Below are 18,219 nucleotides of genomic sequence, written 5' to 3'. Positions count from 1 at the left end.
AATCGCTGCCTTAGTGAACTGTCAAATGTAATTTCTGTATCTATAACATCACTGTAATTTCTAGCATTAAAACCATATTAAGTATTACATTCTACAAATGAAAACCCTTTTCCTTGCACTGTAGTATTTCGAGATAAAAATGCCTATTCTTTCGGTATCCATGTATTCTAATTATTTTACAATGTCACTGGAATTAAAAACCAAAGATCAAGATGTTGCATTAATAGTTATAAATCTAAAGTTGGTATGAAAGCAAAGGGGTGAAGGAATCTGGATACACAAATGATAGCATTCCTAACAGCAATATACCATATGTGAAGAACAGTTTATAGAGAAATTCTCCCATTTTAATTATGGAATGCTAACCATCCCCTGCATTCTATCTTTGCCCCCAAAGAGTAATATAGAAGAGGTACATGAAAGTAATATTGACTACTTCCATGCAAGAACAATAAACTTTAACATCAAGAGACATAATACAGTTCAGACCCCAGATTTTTTCCATTCTCTACTCACTGAAGGATAGTTGTTCAAATTTTTGAGTTTGGGTAAAGTCTGTTTATAGTTTAAAAACATATCTTGAAATATCAGAATTGTCTTTAATAATTCTTCTTACAATTATGTCAGAGAAAACCTGAGAGGTATGGTAATCATGGTATTTAACATTTAATGACCCTGTCTATAAAGCTACAAATACCTCCTCATGATGATAATGGATAACATTACTGTATTTTACTGTACTAAAATTCAGGAAAGACAGTAAAAATTTCAATTAAGACTCTTTTTAAAACTGTCATTATGGAGAAAAGGTGTTGGTGTTATGTTGTGCATATTCCTTTTTACTAGTTTCTATGACAGTGGAGAAAGTTAAGGAATAAAATAGATCCATCAACATAATAAAGGAGGGAGAGGAGATCTTTTATCACATACATATTTCATAATTACTGAAATAATTAAGAGTTGACTACATACTTAAAAAAGAGTTGACTATATACAAAAAGATACTATGGTATCATAATCAACAAAAATGTTCATTCTGTTTATTACAGGTTTATACTTAAAACAGCTATAATTTCTATAAAATTATTGCACAAAAACCAGTACTAAAAAGACACACTGTTTTTCTTTTTCAACTACTAGCAGTCATTTTTATTATACAGTATCTGATAACAATTGTTGGACTAGTATTACAAGTTTTATACAAACCTATGATATTTCCCAGTGCCCACACTGCTTGCTCACAGACATTTTGATGGGGTGAATGTAGAAGCCTCAGGAAAAGTGGCACGGCATCTGAAGGAGGAAAACATAAATTAACATTTAAGGTTAAAGACAGAGGCCAATTACATCTCATAATATTGGGGGGAAAAAAGGATTGGAGATACTATACTCTAACCAAAAGTCAATCTTTTCTTTGCTGAATCTAAGAAGAAAAGAACCTATCAAAAAATATATTTAACATATATATCTATTAAATGATTTTCTCTAGAATAACAGTAGTGGAAAACTTTGATTAGCAAACCACTTACCCAGCATCAAAATGACAGTTTTAAGATACAAATATCAAACAAATCAAGCTGGTAAATTTTCATTCATAATTAAACCTGAATGAAGTTCCAAATTAAAAATCAATTCCTAAAAATAAAGTAGATTAATTCATTCCTTACAGATTCAAGCATTATTCTCAAACTCAGAGAAAAAAAGGGACTCCAACTGTTGAAGTACCTTTTGAATACAGAAATTTAAAATAACAGAGGGTGCAGTTCAAGACGGTGGCTGACCTCACCTTCTACCATGGACACCAAATCTATAGCTACATATACAATAATGCCTTCATAGAAGCAGCCCAAGAGCTCCTCCACAACAAAGGATAAAAAAGTCACACTGAGATGGACAGTAGAGGCAGAGACTAAGGTCCTAACAAAGCTATGCCCTACAACCTAGCAGCAACCCACAAGCGGAGAGATTTCATAAATACAGAGCATATCCCTAAAGAGTGAGAGGTTAGAGCACCAAAATAGGCACCTGAACCCTGGGGACCTACACCAGAGACAAACTCCCAAAACGGCTGGCTTTGAAAACCAACAGGGCTATCATCCAAGAGCCCCAAAGGGCTGCAGAAAACCAGGACTATGCTCTTAAGAGACCACCTGCCCACATGCTCCAGGCTCCAGCACAAAAGCAGTGGGCTGAAAAGCGCCTAGAGCATATGTAAAGGAGGTCCCTGGCTAAGTTTAAAGAAACTCTGCCTAAGGAATGAGGGTCTGCTGGAACTTCCTCCAGGGATGGAGGTGCTGACAGGTGCCATTTTTTACACATTCTACCTTGCTAGTGATACTTGCACCACCCCTGCACCTCTGGCACAGAGCACTGCTACAGTTCCTCCCCACCAAACCCAGTGGAATAGTTCATCCTGGCCTGGCATGCCCCTGTGGCCCTGCCAAAGCTGGCAGAAGTACAAAAGTCCACATAAGGGACACCCCTTGAATGCTTGGCACTGGTAGCTGGGAGTCGGAGGGTATTCTGCATTTCTGGGCTCCACAGGAGTGAAACAATCTCTGGCAGGCTACCACCCCCAAAGGATAGCACAGATAGCTGACTGAAACACATGCTTCCAGTGACCATTCCTTCAAGACTGGGAGAGATAGCTGTTTCACCTAATACATAAAAACAAACACAGAAAGTCAAGTTACATAAGTAAACTGAAGAACAGAATGAAATAAAACCCCAGAAAAACACTTTACTGAAATGGAGAAAGTTTACCTGATAGAGTTCAAAACAATGGTCATGAAGATGCTCCCGAATCTTGGGAGAAAATGGATGAACACAGAAAAAATATCAGCAGACAGAAAATATAACAATGTACCAAACAAAAGTCACAGAGCTGAAGAACACAATAACTGAACCGAAAGATAGAGTAGAGGCATTCAACAACAGATAAGGATAAAGAGAAGGAAGGATCAGTGACCTGGAAGACAAGGCAGTGGAACTCACCTAAACAGAGCGGCAAAACAAAAAAGAATTTTTTATTTTGTTTAAAAGATTTTATTTATTGGGGTGCCTGGGTGGCTCAGTGGGTTACGCCTCTGCCTTCGGCTCAGGTAATGATCTCAGGGTCCTGGGATTGAGCCCCAAATCGGGCTCTCTGCTCAGTGGGGAGCCTGCTTCCTCCTCTCTCTCTGCCTGCATCTCTGCCTACTTGTGATCTCTCTCTCTCTCTCTGTCAAATAAATAAATAAATAAATACATAAATCTTTAAAAAAAAATTTACTTATTTATTTGACAGAGAGAAAGATACCGAGAGAGGGAACACAAGCAGGGGTGTGGGAGAGGGAGAAGCAGGCTTCCCACAAAGCAGGAAGCCAGACGCGGAGCTCGATCCCAGGACCCTGGGATCATGACCTCAGCTGAAGGCAGATGCTTAATGACTGACCCACCCAGGCACCCCACAAAAAAGAATTTAAAAAAGTGAAGATATCTTAAGGGACCTGTAGGACAATAGCAAGTGGAACAACGTTACCATAATGGGGTCCAAAAAGGAGAAGAGAGAAAGAAAGATACAGAAAATTTGTGAAGAAACAATGGCTAAAAACTTTCTTTACTTGGGGAATGAAAGAGATATCCAGATCTGGGAAGCCAGGAAAATTACAAATAAAATGAACCCAAAAAGAGCCATACCAACACACATTATAATTAAAATGGCAAGAGTTTATCTAAAGATAGAGAGAGTATCTTAAAAGTGGCAAGAGAACAACTTGTTGCATACAAGAGAAGTCCCATTAGACTATCAGAGATTTTTTAGAATAAAGTTTGCAGGCCAGAAAGGAGTGGTAAGATATATTCAAAGTACTGAAAGCACTGGCATACAGATGACCAACAGACAAATGAAAAGATGCTCAACATCACTGATTATTAGGGAAATGCAAATCAAAACCATGAGATACCACCTCACACCGTCAGAATGGCTAGAATAAAAAAGACAAGAAATAACAAGTGTTAGACAGGATGTGGAAAAAAGGGAACCCTCGTGCACTGCCTGTAGGCATAGAAATTGGAGCAGCCTCTATGGAAAACAGTATGGAGGCTAATAAAAAAACTAAAAAATAGAAGAAACTAGTACAGAAACTAGAAATACAGGATCTAGCAATTCCACTTCTGGGTATTTATCTGAAGCAAATGACAATAAATTTAAGAACAGTGCCCAGTATTTTCACCATAAGCATCTTTGCCACAAACATCTTCACCCTATAACTAATTGGCCATATGGCAATAATGCCATAAAAGATAAAATCACAAAAATAAAAGAGGGATATCCATTAAAAAGGACATAATGAAACATGAAAAATGCACTGACAAAATTAACAAGACTTTATTGCAAAATATAAAACATTTGAATACATTTAAAATGTGTGTAGATTCATGCAATTCTATGCAAATAATTGATTTTATTTTGCAGACTGTACCTAAGCACTTGTCCTCAAAGTTTTCCTTTCATAATATTATACATTTATTTTTCTTGTTGATTCTTCTCTTCATCTGGCATCACGTTTTCATTTTTTCCTAAAATTTCTTTCTTCCTTAAGAGAGGTATCAGTTTCTAAATACAAGGATGCATATTTGTAACAGCTTTGCATTACACTGTGAAAGTCTTCTACACTGTTCTTTGTTCTTAGCATATTACCACATGTTTATTGACAGATGTTCCAAAGTTCTATGAGAAATGTGGGTTCAAAACTCTATGGCACTATACAGACTATTACGAAGGCTAAGCTTTACTTACTATAAAAATGGGAGTACTGTGTTAATACAGAAATGAAAGTAAACTGTCAACTAGCTGACGAAATCAACAAACCATCAAATCAAACTGTCAACCAGTTATTCTTGTATCTTTAATGGTGAAATAGCCTTATGGCCAATTAGTTAAGTGGGGAAAATGTTTTCAGCAAATATGCTTATGGTGAAACCACTCAGAACCTCTGAAAATATATATGCACCCCTATGTTTATTACTACATTATTCACAATAGCCAATATATGGAAACAACCAAAGTGTCCAATGATGGATGGATGGATAAGATGTGTGTATGTACACGGACACACACACAATGGAATACTACTTAGCTACTGCCAAAAGAATGAAATTCTTGTATACAGGACATCAATGGACCTTGAGATACTAAGTGAAATAAGTCAGAAAAAAGAAAGACAAATAATGTATGATTTCACTTATATATGGAATCTAAAAAACAGAACAAATGAACAAACAAAACAAAAACTCGTAGATGCAGAGAACAGTGATGGCTGGCAGAAGGTAGGGCTTTTGGGAGATGAGTGAAGTACAAGGGAGTCCAGACATACAAACATCCAATCATAAACAAGTCAGTCATGGGAATTAAGTGTATAGCATGGTAACTGTAGTCAGTAATACTGTACTGCGTATCATATAATTTGATATGAGGATAGGGGAAACGAGATTTACTGTGATCATGTCTTGGTGTATATACTTTGAATCATTATGTCATATGCCTAGAACTAATTTAATGTTATATATGTCAATTACACCTCAATTAAAAAAATAACATCACACAGATCTTTAGGCAGGCCAGTGATACCTGTATACCATATAAGACCTCTTGAATCAGAAAGTGGTTCTGTTGCTTTACAACACCCTTTCTTTATAACAAGGATGGGAAACACAGAGAAAGGTCTGTACCTGAACAGAATACTACTACACTGAACAAATGATTATTCTATTTTTACTTTCTTCTGATAGTACTTAGAAAAATGCTATTTCCATACATGTAGGTCATGCTTTACTCAAAAAATCATTCATTCATTTATTATATCTGGTAAAATAAGAGATTGGCAGCGTTAAATTCTAAGGCTCCTTCTAATCCTGAAAAAAGCACATAAAACAGAAAGGAAAAAGAGTGAGAGCTTAAAATATTGTCTTGAGATTATAAAATTTACTAAAGAGTCAATTATACAAAATAAAACCAAAAAAACCAAAACCAAAGTCTATTTAAACCCTAAATTAAGCCAGTTTTATCATGATTTAAGATAATATTAATATTCTATATAATATTACAGCAGAAATGTCTACATAATTAAATGTTTACCTGGATAATACCTTTGCTCCTCTTTAAAATCATGTAGAAATTAGTGCTTAAGATTTTAATAAGCTTACACAAGTATACTGTTTACAACTCTGTGAAGAGCACTTTAAAAGTACCTTCTTTAAATTATTAATTTCTTTGATAGAAGAATTAAACAGTATTTATGAAAACAATACATTCAGTTTATTACCTCCAATAATAATTTCCCACTTATATCTCTTGGAACATAAAAAAAGCAATCCTGTAATAGTAACAATGAAAAAATTTCAAGCCATTTTTCAACAGGACTACTTTATACAAAATTTCTCTGACCCATATGATGAAACTCTCATTAAGAGACGCCAAGAGGTAGTATGACAATGGGAAAAACACCTTTATTTCTATGATATCCTATAAGTAAAATGTAACTACAATAATGTAATCTGCTACTATAATTAGAAAATGTTCTCAGATTTAGTAACAAATGAATTTTTGAAAAGAGAAAATGTCAGTCACTGGAATGATATGATCAAAGTAACATACTTTAGTTGGCCTATTTCAACCAACCTGTAATTGGATAGCTATTATTTTTTAATAAAAATAGCTTTATTCTTTTAAGAGAATCACTATTTTTTTTACTAACTTCTTTTTTAGAAATCACAATTTTATCTGTTAATCACCAACTTACTGGACTGAACTACTGCTTGAGTCTGTTCCGAGGTTCCAGATGCAATGTTTGTCAGAGCCCATGCAGCTTCAAACTGTAAAGAAGGACTAAAAAGAACAAATAATGTTGAACAGTAGGGATTTTTACATCGGCCCTAATCTAATATCTACCAACCATTCCTCCCTTCAAGCATTTTTTAAAGTATTAAATATTTTGTTTGAAAGTTATCGATCTATGCACCCAGCACTTTTTTAAAACCTCCAGTGACTATTTACAGTATCTCTTCAGTATAAAAAGCATACAATTTCCTCAGGTGTCCCATCTATTTTTAGTAAAAACTTTTTCTTTTTATAAAATTTTATTTCTTCATTTGAGAGAGAGAACTAGCACACAAGAACACAAACTGAACGGGGCCAAGGGGAGGGGGAAAAGGAGAGGGAGAAGCAGGCTCCCTGCTCAGCAGCGAGCTCCACCCCAGGATCAAGGGATCATGACCTGAACCGAAGGCAGATGCTTTACTGACTGAGCCATCCAGGCATCCAAAAACTCTTTATTTAGATAGCTGCATATGACTACCCAAACAGTTTCCTCAAGCACTTAACAGCCAAACTAGTGTTTGCGGATTTTCAAAGCTTAAAAGTTCAATGTATCATTCTCAAGTTCCTCTTCGGCCTTTATGTTCACCTCCTGGTGTAAACACACCTTGCACTGTTTTTCACTGGCTTTTCAACTCCATCATATAGCCCTTTTCTTTTTTCTTTAAAAATTGAACTACCAGAAAATCTTGTCTTGTGCAAAGGATACATTCTAAAATACTTCTTAATGTACTTACTTGTCATCTCTTTCAAGACAATGGACTAAAATAGGCAATATTCCAGATTTTATTAAGTCATCAATTGGTGGATTTCGATCACTGGACAAAAGCTTCCTATAAGAGACGTACACACTCTTGTGAAATTTAATGATATATAATTAAATTCAAATTCATACTTGACATAAAGATTACACAAATCCTCACCCATCTGAGTATCCTACAGAGCAATGTTTATGAAAGCTTAATCAGATCATTCTCCTATATAAACCAAGCAGCAGAATATGGCTGCATATTTACTACCCAATAAATGTAACCTTCTTGCCCTAGCTTAAACCCTCCACAAGTTGGCTCCGTCTTACCTAACTAATGAATCTTATTCTCTGTAATGCAACAATAAATCAGTTGTCTCACTATTTCAATCTCATTTCCAGGCTCTTCACATCCTATTTCCCACACTTGGAATGCCCTCTTTTCTGTCTATTCAAGCTCTATCTATTGAAAGTCCATTTAAATTTGTATGTTTTCACAATATCCTCTCTGAATTAAAGAACATTTACACAGCATATGCTTACATTTGTTGTTGAGTATCACCCTAATTTTAACATACCCTTGCCTTCCCTATTAGGTTCTAAAGTTCTCATAGAGCAAGAATTACACATGCTTTTTCACAGTATTTTCCACAGCACATGGCACAATTCTTAGCACAAAGTAGGAAATAACGCAGTCTTTCTTAAACTAGGTTCCAGATTTAATAAAATAAATTTCTTCTACTACTTCACTGAGGACATTCTTCAAGATTTAGAAATGGCCTTTCTTTTGAGTGCACAATGGTGCCTACAATATCTACAAAATATAATATAAAACCAGTTTGATGACACTGTCTAATTGATTTGCACTAAGGTACCAGCAATTCTAGTCACAGTTACTTTTCCAACATCAATGTAAATTCATAACACGTTAAAAAAGGGCAAACAAAGTCTTAGTATTATCGTGAAAATGAGTTTGATCTTGTGTACTTATAAAGTTGTCTCAGGTTCTCCTGGGGATCCAAAGACCATAATTCGAGAATATTGGCCTTAGGGGCCTTACGGCTTTCATTAAAATGCCTACTGAGAAAAGCTGGTCCAAAATTCAAATAATCAACTCTGGAAATGGTGAGAATAATGTATCAAAATTTCTTAATCATCCTATCTGTAAACATTAATTTGCCATTTTGAGATGTGAGTACTTCTATGATTTTCTTCCAATATAACCAAGTCCTAAGAAGTTCTTTTACATATAGTTGGCAATACTGTTAATTCTGTATTTTTCCCATCTGTTCTAGGTTATTTAAAATGAATACACAAAAGTAGGGAAACTCTAATAAATTTTTTTAATAAAAGATTTGTATACTGGCTAAGATACTGGATGGACCAGTGAAATATTCTCCCACTATGAAATTCTATGAGTAGGATCCATTACTTAAGTGTCTCTGTCCTACTAATAATAACACAGAGCATTATTCTTATATTTATAAATAGAGAAAGGAAAGACTGTATTATACTATGAGACAACCATGCCTTCTCCGACCTACTCATTAATACAAAAGTCTCAGAAGTTTCTCTGGTCCTCCCCTTAAAATATAGGAGCATACACCTCTAGAACATAGATCTCACAGCAGAAATATGCAACATAAGTTAATATTCCTACCTGGCAGTACACTGGCAAACTTTAGAGCCCTAAATCTTAATGTCTACTTGCCTGTACACTGCTGCAGTAAGCTTGTAACTCAATTTCTCATTTGATTAAAATAGGGATTGTGAAAAGAATTAGCTACCTGGGAAGGAGATGAAACATTTTTTTATAAAATTAAACCTGTTAATAAAAAGTAAAGTTTTATAAATAATGTTTTTCTATTAGTTGACAGCAATAACCTGTCAACACAACTCTTCCCTAGCATCTGTGTGTATTATGCAAGCTGAAACTGAAGTTTATTTATTTGTGAGTTTAGAAAACTGCTACCAATTTTAATACTCTAGATCACAGAAAAAATTTTTGAAGTAAATGTAGTTTGTCTATGGACTATTCTTTACTGCTTGTCATCAAAATTAAATATGAGTGACAGTACTACTGTACAGTGAAAACTCAAACAGAACTCCTGAGTAAGTTATAAAATTCAAATATGTCCCCAAAACTTAACTTACCTAGCAGCTTGAACTGCACTTAATTGAATTCCTTGGTTATCACTTGAAGCATTCTATAAAAAATTAAAACAATTTTTGATATAGATACATAATAATTAGAAATACAAATGAAGACGGGGGAAAAACTCAACTTACTTGAACAATAGCTTCTAGAGAGGTATTTTGCTGTGAAAAAAATTAAAGAAAAAACTAAGTTAAAAAGTCACCTTAAAATTCTATATTTATGTAAAATTTTTCACTGACAGTTTTTAAGCTACCAGAATAACAATAACTTACCACTCTATAATCGCCATCTATATCAGAATCTTCACAGATATCTTCATGTGGTACATTTCTTCTCTTTAAGAGATGCTCATCTCTTTTATTCTTAAAAAAAAAAAAAGATATATATCAAAAAAATAACTTTAGTTAAAAAAGCTAAATACTTTCATACAAAGAGGTTAGGCAATCCTGTGCCTACAAACTGAAATGGGAAGTGCCTTTTAAAAGTAAAATGCAAATGCAGAAAATTAAACCAAACTGTGACTCAAATATTTAAGCAACAAAAAATCTGAATTCCAAGCCCCAAATACTACATTTTTAATGAACCGTGAACTATGTAAAAAGAAATTAAAAAAACAAAAAATTGATTAAAAAAGACAGTGTGTAGTTTAAGCCAGAACCAAACATATATGTATTTATTTAAAAGTACTAAACCATTTTATACATCATCTGGGAGCTTCTCTTTATCACCTAAAAACAAAGTCAAAGCAAAAGTTGGGCAGTTCAAAATCAGACTAAAATCAACAATGCCTTACAAAAATCAAGGCCCACTCAAATTTCACTAAAAAATGTGCGGGACAAATTTAAAGATATACTCCCAAGTATAACTTTCTTTTTTTTACACACATGAAATATAACCTATTTTAATACTTGAAAAGCTGATGAAATTTGTAAATGGAACAAGTTCTTTTCAGAACTTGTGTATAACCACACCTGTAAGCAGCTGAACTATTTAGTATAACTGTATAGGCAAGACTTTCACTTTCTATAAATTATTAAAGATTACAGAAGAAAAACACCATATAACTCATTTATCTCTATTCTTGGGAGAGTGGCCAAGTTGTATTTTGCCAACTTCAATAGCCTGGTTAAGTTTAGTTAAAATCCTTCAGTTTTCAAAATAAAAAGAAATGGCAAACACTTGGGATTAATATACATTTAGTATCTTCTATATATGCTGTAATATTGTTAGAATTATGCTTGGAAGTACTCAATATTACTCAGACTCACCTTCCTTAATTCAACTACAACTTCATTTCGTTGTCTTCTCATAGTCTACAAGAAATTAAAGAAAAATATTTTTAAAAAACGATCTCAATTTCCATCACCCAGGAAAACCACTATTAACATTTCAATGTATATCCCATAAGCCTTTCTTCTAGTCATATGTAAATAAAGTCATATTTTACTCATAATAAAGATCATATTATAGACATGACTTTCTATATTAGATATACAATTTTAAAACTATAATGTGTAAGAATACAAAGATACAAAGAATGAAAGAACCAACCCCTAAGCTCACCTCGCATATGAATCATGGCACTTAAAGAAGTAATACATGTAACAAGGCTAATAAATTCAGCAGCTTAAAAGGAGGGAAGGTGTCTTCCTATCCATCCAGTCTCTTTCTCTAACAGTAAACACTGTTAGATTTACTGTGATTCTGACACACTTATCTACTTATTCTGTCTTTACCTTATTTTTGTTTACTTAATTTATAGATTTTTAGAGCCCTTCCATGGTGGTATAATACAGTAAATCTTTTTCATTATTTCTAATGACCACAAAATTTTTCTACCACATACTGTAACCATTCTCTTACTTCTTAACATGCGTTTTGCTCATTTTAAACCTCCCTAGTACACGGATTCATGCTTACTGTAAAACATTCAAACCTTCAGAAACAATACAAGTTTAAGCTCTAAGTATAAGTTCTCCTCATTCTTTCTAGTGACTGCATATGCCAGGGAGTAGAAATAGCAAGTCACAAAGTAATACTCATATATCTGATTAAAGACTTCAAACTTATATCCAAAACCGAACTTTTAATTTTTAACAAACATACATAACTCTATCTCATCTCACATGATTCATATGGGAGGTGAGACTGAGAGTTCTTTTATCCTTTGTATCTTTATTTTTATAAGGCTTATGTTACTGTTTAAAAAATTTATGACGGGGCACTTGGGTGGCTCAGTCAGTTAAGTGTCCAACTCTTGATCTCAGGGTCATGAAATCAAGCCCTGTGACAGGCTCTGTACTCAGTGGGGAGTCTGCTTGAGATTCTCTTCCTCTCCCCCCACTCATGGGCTCTCTTAAATGAATCTTTTAAAAAAATTTATGACATATTCAGCATTATAAATCTATTGATAATTTCAAAGGGATTTTTAAGCAAATGGCAGCTCTATCCTTCCAGATGCACAGACCAAAAAATTTATAGCCATCCTTGATTCTTCTTTTTCTCTCATGTTATACATTTGATTGTACCAAATCCTCCCACTGGTTCAACCTTCAAAACTTATTTGAAATCCAATTACATATACCTTCTCTGCCAGTACTACTCTGGTCCAACTCACCATTAACGCTCACCCAGATTATTGCAAAAAAGTCTCTGAACTTGTACCCCTCTTCCTGTTCTTGCCCTCCTCTGTATTCGTTGTTATCACAATAACCAAAGCAATCCTCACAGGTAATCTTAATTTTTGAGTCCCACAGTCTCCTTTGACAATCTGGTGAAATCAATGAACACCTTCCATATAGTGTTATTTATTATTTATTTTTTTTAAAGATTTATTTATTGAGAGAGCACAAACAGAGGAAGAGGCAGAGGGAGAGAAGAATCTCCAGTGGATTCCATGCTGAGTGCAGGGCCCAACACGGGACCTGATCCCACAACATATCTGAAAATCAAGAGTCAATAGCTTAAACCAACTGAACCACCCAGGCGCCCACAAATACTTTTTAAATAGAGATAAGAAATAGATAAGATTACAAAGAAAAACAATTATATTGATATATAATTGTAAAAAATATATAAATATGAAAAGACAAACTATAATATATGTGCTTCATTATCACATTAAGTGGGATCTAACAGTGAGTCTAGTAAGTACTGTAATTTCAAAGTAATGTTGACCTTAAATGATTTAAGAGATCCTGCAACAATAATGTTCTAACTGGTGGTGACAAAAAGTCACAGGTAACTTTAATAACTACTGTTTACTGGCTATATTATTAAATGAAGGAAAGTTAGAAGAACTGTTAAAAGTTAGTGAAAATAAAGAAGTAATTTTTTCTAAGTCTCCAGGTCCTCCTGAATTCTACCCATAGCCTCTGAGGAAGGACTTAGTAAAGAACCACTTTTTAAGAAGTCAGTCAGATCATGTCACCTGCCTGTTCAAAACCATCAATGGTGCTCCACTTTGGAGTAAAAGCCCAGTCATAAAAATGCTTTAAGTCCACTCAAATCTTCCTATGTTATTCCTTCTCCAATAACCACCTTTCAGACCTCAGCTCTATCATTCTCTTAATTCACTCTGCAGTAACTACACTAACTTTGCTATTCCTCTAACATTCTGGAAATTCTCTCTCTTCAAAGTCTTCACTAATACACTATGCAGCAACTCCCAAGGATGGACTCCAGAGCCAAATTGCTTGGGTTCAATTTTCAGCCATATTACTTACCAGCTCTCTCAATGCCTTTTGTTATCTATAAAATAAGGATAGTAAAAATATCTATTTCACAGGATACTATAAAGATTACGTAAGTTAATATATGTAAAGGAGTTAAGTAGCTCCTGGCACATAACAGTGTATGTGTTAGCTATCCTTATTTTTGCTACTGCTAATTCCTCAGGCTGTAATGCTCTTCCCTCACTATCTGCAGTGCTCACTCTCATCTTTCAAATGTCACCTCCATGGTAAGGTCTTTCCCTTCCTACCCAACCAGCAACTCTCCTGCTGGGTACTCTCTATTCCTCTTCTATTTTTCTCCATACTACTTATCACATACCAATATGCTATACGAAACTTTGTTATCCTCTCCCAACTAGAACGTAAGTTCACTATATAAGGAACAACATAAGGAATAAATATTATTCCTTCTTAAAATGCACTGGGTAATCTTTTATGTCCAGAAATCTTTACTTCAATTTTTGACCAAACCAATTTATTCAATCTCTGTTTAAGTGAACTTCTGATGATCATTTCAGTTTTGGTACAGATATGTATTTTAAAAATACCCAAAGAATGAAACCGGACCACTTTCTTACACCATATACAAAAATAAATTCAAATTGGGTTAAAGACCTAAATATGAGATCTGAAACCATAAAACTCTAGAAAGAAAACATAGGTAGTAATTTCTTTGACATCAGCCATAGAAACATTTTACTAGATGTGTCGCCTCTGGCATGGGAAGCAAAACCAAAATTAAACTACTGGGACCTACACCAAAATAAAAAGGTTTTGCACAGTAAAGGAAATTATCAACAAAACAAAAAGGCAACCTACTAAGCAGGAGAAGATAAAATGACATATCCAGTAAGGTGTTAATATCCAAAATACATTTAAAAAATCATCTACAACTCAACACCAAAAAAGAACAAATAATCCAATTAAAAAACGGGCAGGGGGAACTGAATGAACATTTTCCCAAAAACATCCAGATGGCCAAGAGACACATAAGAAGATGCTCAACATCACTAATCATGAGGGAAATGAAAATTAAAACCACAATGAGATATCACTTTACACTTGTCAGAATGGCTAAAATTGAAACCACAAGAAATAACAAAGTGTTGGTGAGGATGTGGAAAAAGGGGACCCACGTGTACTGTTGTTGGGAATGCAAACTGGTGCAGCCACTGCAGAAAACAGTATGGAGGATCCTCAAAACCTGAAATTGGCAGTATCTTACAACCCAAGAGTATCATACAGTATCATACAATCCAGGCAGTATCCTACAATCAAGTAGTGGACTACTGGATATTTACCCCCCAAAACACAAAACACTAATTCAAAGGGATCCAGGCACCCTTATGTTTACTGTAGCATTACTTTCCAAAAGCTAAATTATGAAAACAGCCCAAGTGCCCATCAATCAATGAACAGATAAAGAAGATATGAGATACACACACATATACAATGTTATTTGGCCATAAAAAAGAATGAAATTTTGCTATTTGCAATGACATGGATGAAGCTAGAGAGTATAATAAGCGAAGTCAGTCAGAGAAAGACAAATACATTATTTCACTCATAAGCAGAATTTAAGAAGCAAACCAAATGAACAAAGAACAACAACAAAAAAAAATACAGAAAACAATCTGCTGGCGGCCAGAGGGAGTTAGGGGAGAGATGGGTGAAACAGGTGAAGGGGATTAAGAGTACACATACCATGATGAGAAGAGAATTGTTCAATCATTATATTGTACATAACATTGTATGGTGATTATATTTGAGTAAAAAAATATATAAACAAAACTCAAAACCCCTGCAAACTGTTTTCCAAATTGGTTGTATAACTGTCCATCCCAATAACAGTACCTGAGAGTTCTAGTAGTTCACATTCTTTTTTTTTTTTTTTAATAAACATATAATATATTTTTATCCCCAGGGGTACAGGTCTGTGAATCGCCAGGTTTACTAGTCGTTCACATTCTTATCAAAATTTGAAACGGTCACTCTTTTTCATGTAGTCATTTTAATAGATATGTGGTGGTCTTCATTTCCCTAATGATTAATGATACTGAACAACTTTTCATGTGTTTTTTCTTTTCATTGTTTATTTAAAGTAGGCTCCATGCCAAAATAAGGCTCGAACCCACAACCCTGAGATCAAAACCTGAGCCAAGATCAAGAGTTGGACACTCAATCTACTGAAGCACCAAGGTGCCCCTCCTGTATTTATTTTCTATCTTACATTTTCTTTCATAAAGTCTTTTGGAATCCTTTGCCCTTAAAAAAAAAACACTCAATAAAAAAATACCAACAAGACAGGTTGCAAAATGAATAAAAAAACTTAGCCAAGTACTATAATAAAAATTTCAACATTCACTATCCTTTAACTATTACAGCCTTAAAAGGTTAAAAAATTTTGTTTTTTTTTTTTAATATATAAGGAAACTAAGGTGTAGACAAATTAAATTACCTGGCTAAGATCACACAGCTAGAAGTGGAATAGCTAGGATGAGAATTCAGATGGTCTCCTATAAAGCCAATTAACCAATAAGCCACACTGTCCCCCCCAAGTCTTAAAGTTTAAGCCAATCTTGGAGCCTATGGTTCATAGTAAAGAAAAAGATATTATCAAGACAATAGGCTTTGTACTGTTATCACAGTACAAAAACACTGAACTTCTGTAAACAACAACAAAAAATTAGGTCCTATGTCTCACACACAGAAAATAAAACTTGTAAAATGTACTACTTCGAAGATTGTTCAGTAAAAGGTAGACTTTGGAGGGATAGATAGCTGAAGTCAAAATAAGTTCTATGAGTAACTCTTCTACCTAAAGAAGCAGAGTGAAGTCATAGTGGGCTTTAACTTCTTTTCAATGAAGTAAAATGTTACATAAATTAATAAAATACTGGGGCGCCTGGGCGTCGGGTGGCCGTCTGCCTTCAGCTCAGGTCATGATCTCAGGGTCTGGGATCACGCCCCTCATTGGAGCCTGCTTCTCTCTCTACCTGCTGCTCCTCCTTTCTTGTGCTATCAAATAAAATATTTAATTAATAAGATAGTAAATAAATATTAAATATCACATTTATGTAAGTATCTTATTTACACCCAAAGAATTTTTTACCACTACAGTATATCTTACTTATTAAATCTGGAGTTTCTGATAATTTGGAACTATTAATAAAGGATTTATCAAACCCATTTAACATGGTAGTAGTGACATATGCCTCTGGCTATTCCTACCCACAGAAATTTACTTGCAAAGTAAGAGATTTAAGAATCTCTTTATTACTGGGACGCCTGGGTGGCTCAGTTGGTTAAGCAGCTGCCTTCGGCTCAGGTCATGATCCCAGCGTCCTGGGATCGAGTCCCACATCGGGCTCCTTGCTCGGCGGGGAGCCTGCTTCTCCCTCTGCCTCTGCCTCTGCCTGCCATTCTGTCTGCCTGTGCTCGTTCTCTCTCCCTCTCTCTGACAAATAAATAAAATCTTTTAAAAAAAAAAAAAAAAAAAGAATCTCTTTATTACAGAGCAAGAAAGCAAGAAAAGAATTTTCTTCTCTTGAGAAAAAGCTATTACCTTCAAGGTAAAGAGAAGACTGAATTAACTAGCAGAAAGACACCCTATGCAGCAGCCTGGCAGCATTTATTTTGCCAAGTCTTTAAAGTGATATTAGATTTTTAGACATTTACCAAATCACAAGTCCAACTCAAATAAAGGACTATCTCTCTGGGGTCCCATGAAAGGGGTATATAAGGCTTATTTTTCTAAGTCGTAACTCAAAAAGCAGAGGTTTTATATATTATATACAAATGTAATAGTTGTGAATTCACATGACTTACACTGATGCAGTGAGCTGTCAATTAGAATTCCAAAAGGCTGCCAAACTGGCCAGACTTATTTATAGGCCAAAGAGCTATCTAAAGGACAAAGGCTGTAAATGGGGGGATGGGGGAAAGGCAGAGAAAGAGACTGAGTAAGGGGTAGAGTTTAGACAGATCATCCAGTATTTTTGTATTTCTTTGCTTGTGATAAATACAGATACAAAATCCTAAATTCAGGCAAAGAGGGACAAGAAGTTGTCAAAAAACTCAAACAAGTGAATGTTATAGAATATAGTTGTGTTTTTTTTAAGATTTTATTTATTTATTTGACAGGCAGAGATCACAAGTAGGCAGAGAGGCAAGCAAATAGAGAGGTGGAAACAGGCTCCCTGCTGAGCAGAGAGCCCAATGTGGGGCTCAATCCCAGGACCCTGGGATCATGACCTGAGCCACCCAAGCGCCCCCAGAATATAGTTTTTTAATTTAACAAATGATTACTGTGTCTATCACTATTCTAAATTCTAGGGATTAAACACTTTCGTCCACTGAGGATAGGGTTCAGTCCTTCCTTTTCCAATTTATGGCTATTTTCTAACTAGTGGCTGCTTAATTTCTAAGTCACTTTTTACCCATGTATAGTTTTTCTTTAAAACTCTAAAAACTAAGGCTGCCTGGGTGGCTCAAGTGTTAAGCATCTGCCTTCAGCTCAGGTCATGATCCCAGGGTCCTGGGATCAAGCCCCACATTGGGCTCCCTGCTCGGCAGGAAGCCTGCTTCTCCCTCTCCCACTCCCCTTGGTTGTGTTCCCTCTCTCGCTGTGTTTCTCTCTGTCCAATAAATAAAAATCTTAAAAAAAAAAAAACCTCTACAAAATACTAGTTTAAGTTATGATGATATAATAACATACTATACG

General features: G+C 34.9%; 1 protein-coding gene across 3 annotated transcripts in view; it reads right to left on the bottom strand.

Annotated features, from left to right (window-relative positions):
* The window catches only part of LOC116862501 (importin subunit alpha-3), a 55,890-nt gene that overhangs the window by 22,155 nt on the left and 15,516 nt on the right, over positions 1 to 18,219 (bottom strand). For all 3 annotated transcript variants that reach the window (XM_032849818.1, XM_032849821.1, XM_032849819.1), the window contains 7 exons: positions 11,031 to 11,075; positions 10,035 to 10,124; positions 9,894 to 9,923; positions 9,759 to 9,811; positions 7,594 to 7,689; positions 6,783 to 6,868; positions 1,207 to 1,293 (listed from right to left, as the gene is read on the bottom strand). In XM_032849818.1, coding sequence (XP_032705709.1) covers positions 1,207 to 1,293; positions 6,783 to 6,868; positions 7,594 to 7,689; positions 9,759 to 9,811; positions 9,894 to 9,923; positions 10,035 to 10,124; positions 11,031 to 11,075 — 487 coding nt within the window. The remainder of the gene's footprint in view (positions 1 to 1,206; positions 1,294 to 6,782; positions 6,869 to 7,593; positions 7,690 to 9,758; positions 9,812 to 9,893; positions 9,924 to 10,034; positions 10,125 to 11,030; positions 11,076 to 18,219) is intronic.

This window comes from Lontra canadensis, unplaced genomic scaffold (assembly GCF_010015895.1).
Source record: "Lontra canadensis isolate GAN:19392208 unplaced genomic scaffold, GSC_riverotter_1.0 scaffold249, whole genome shotgun sequence".
Taxonomy (NCBI): domain Eukaryota; kingdom Metazoa; phylum Chordata; class Mammalia; order Carnivora; family Mustelidae; genus Lontra; species Lontra canadensis.
The sequence above is the reverse complement of the archived record's forward strand: the minus strand, read 5'-3'. Positions and strand labels throughout refer to the sequence as shown.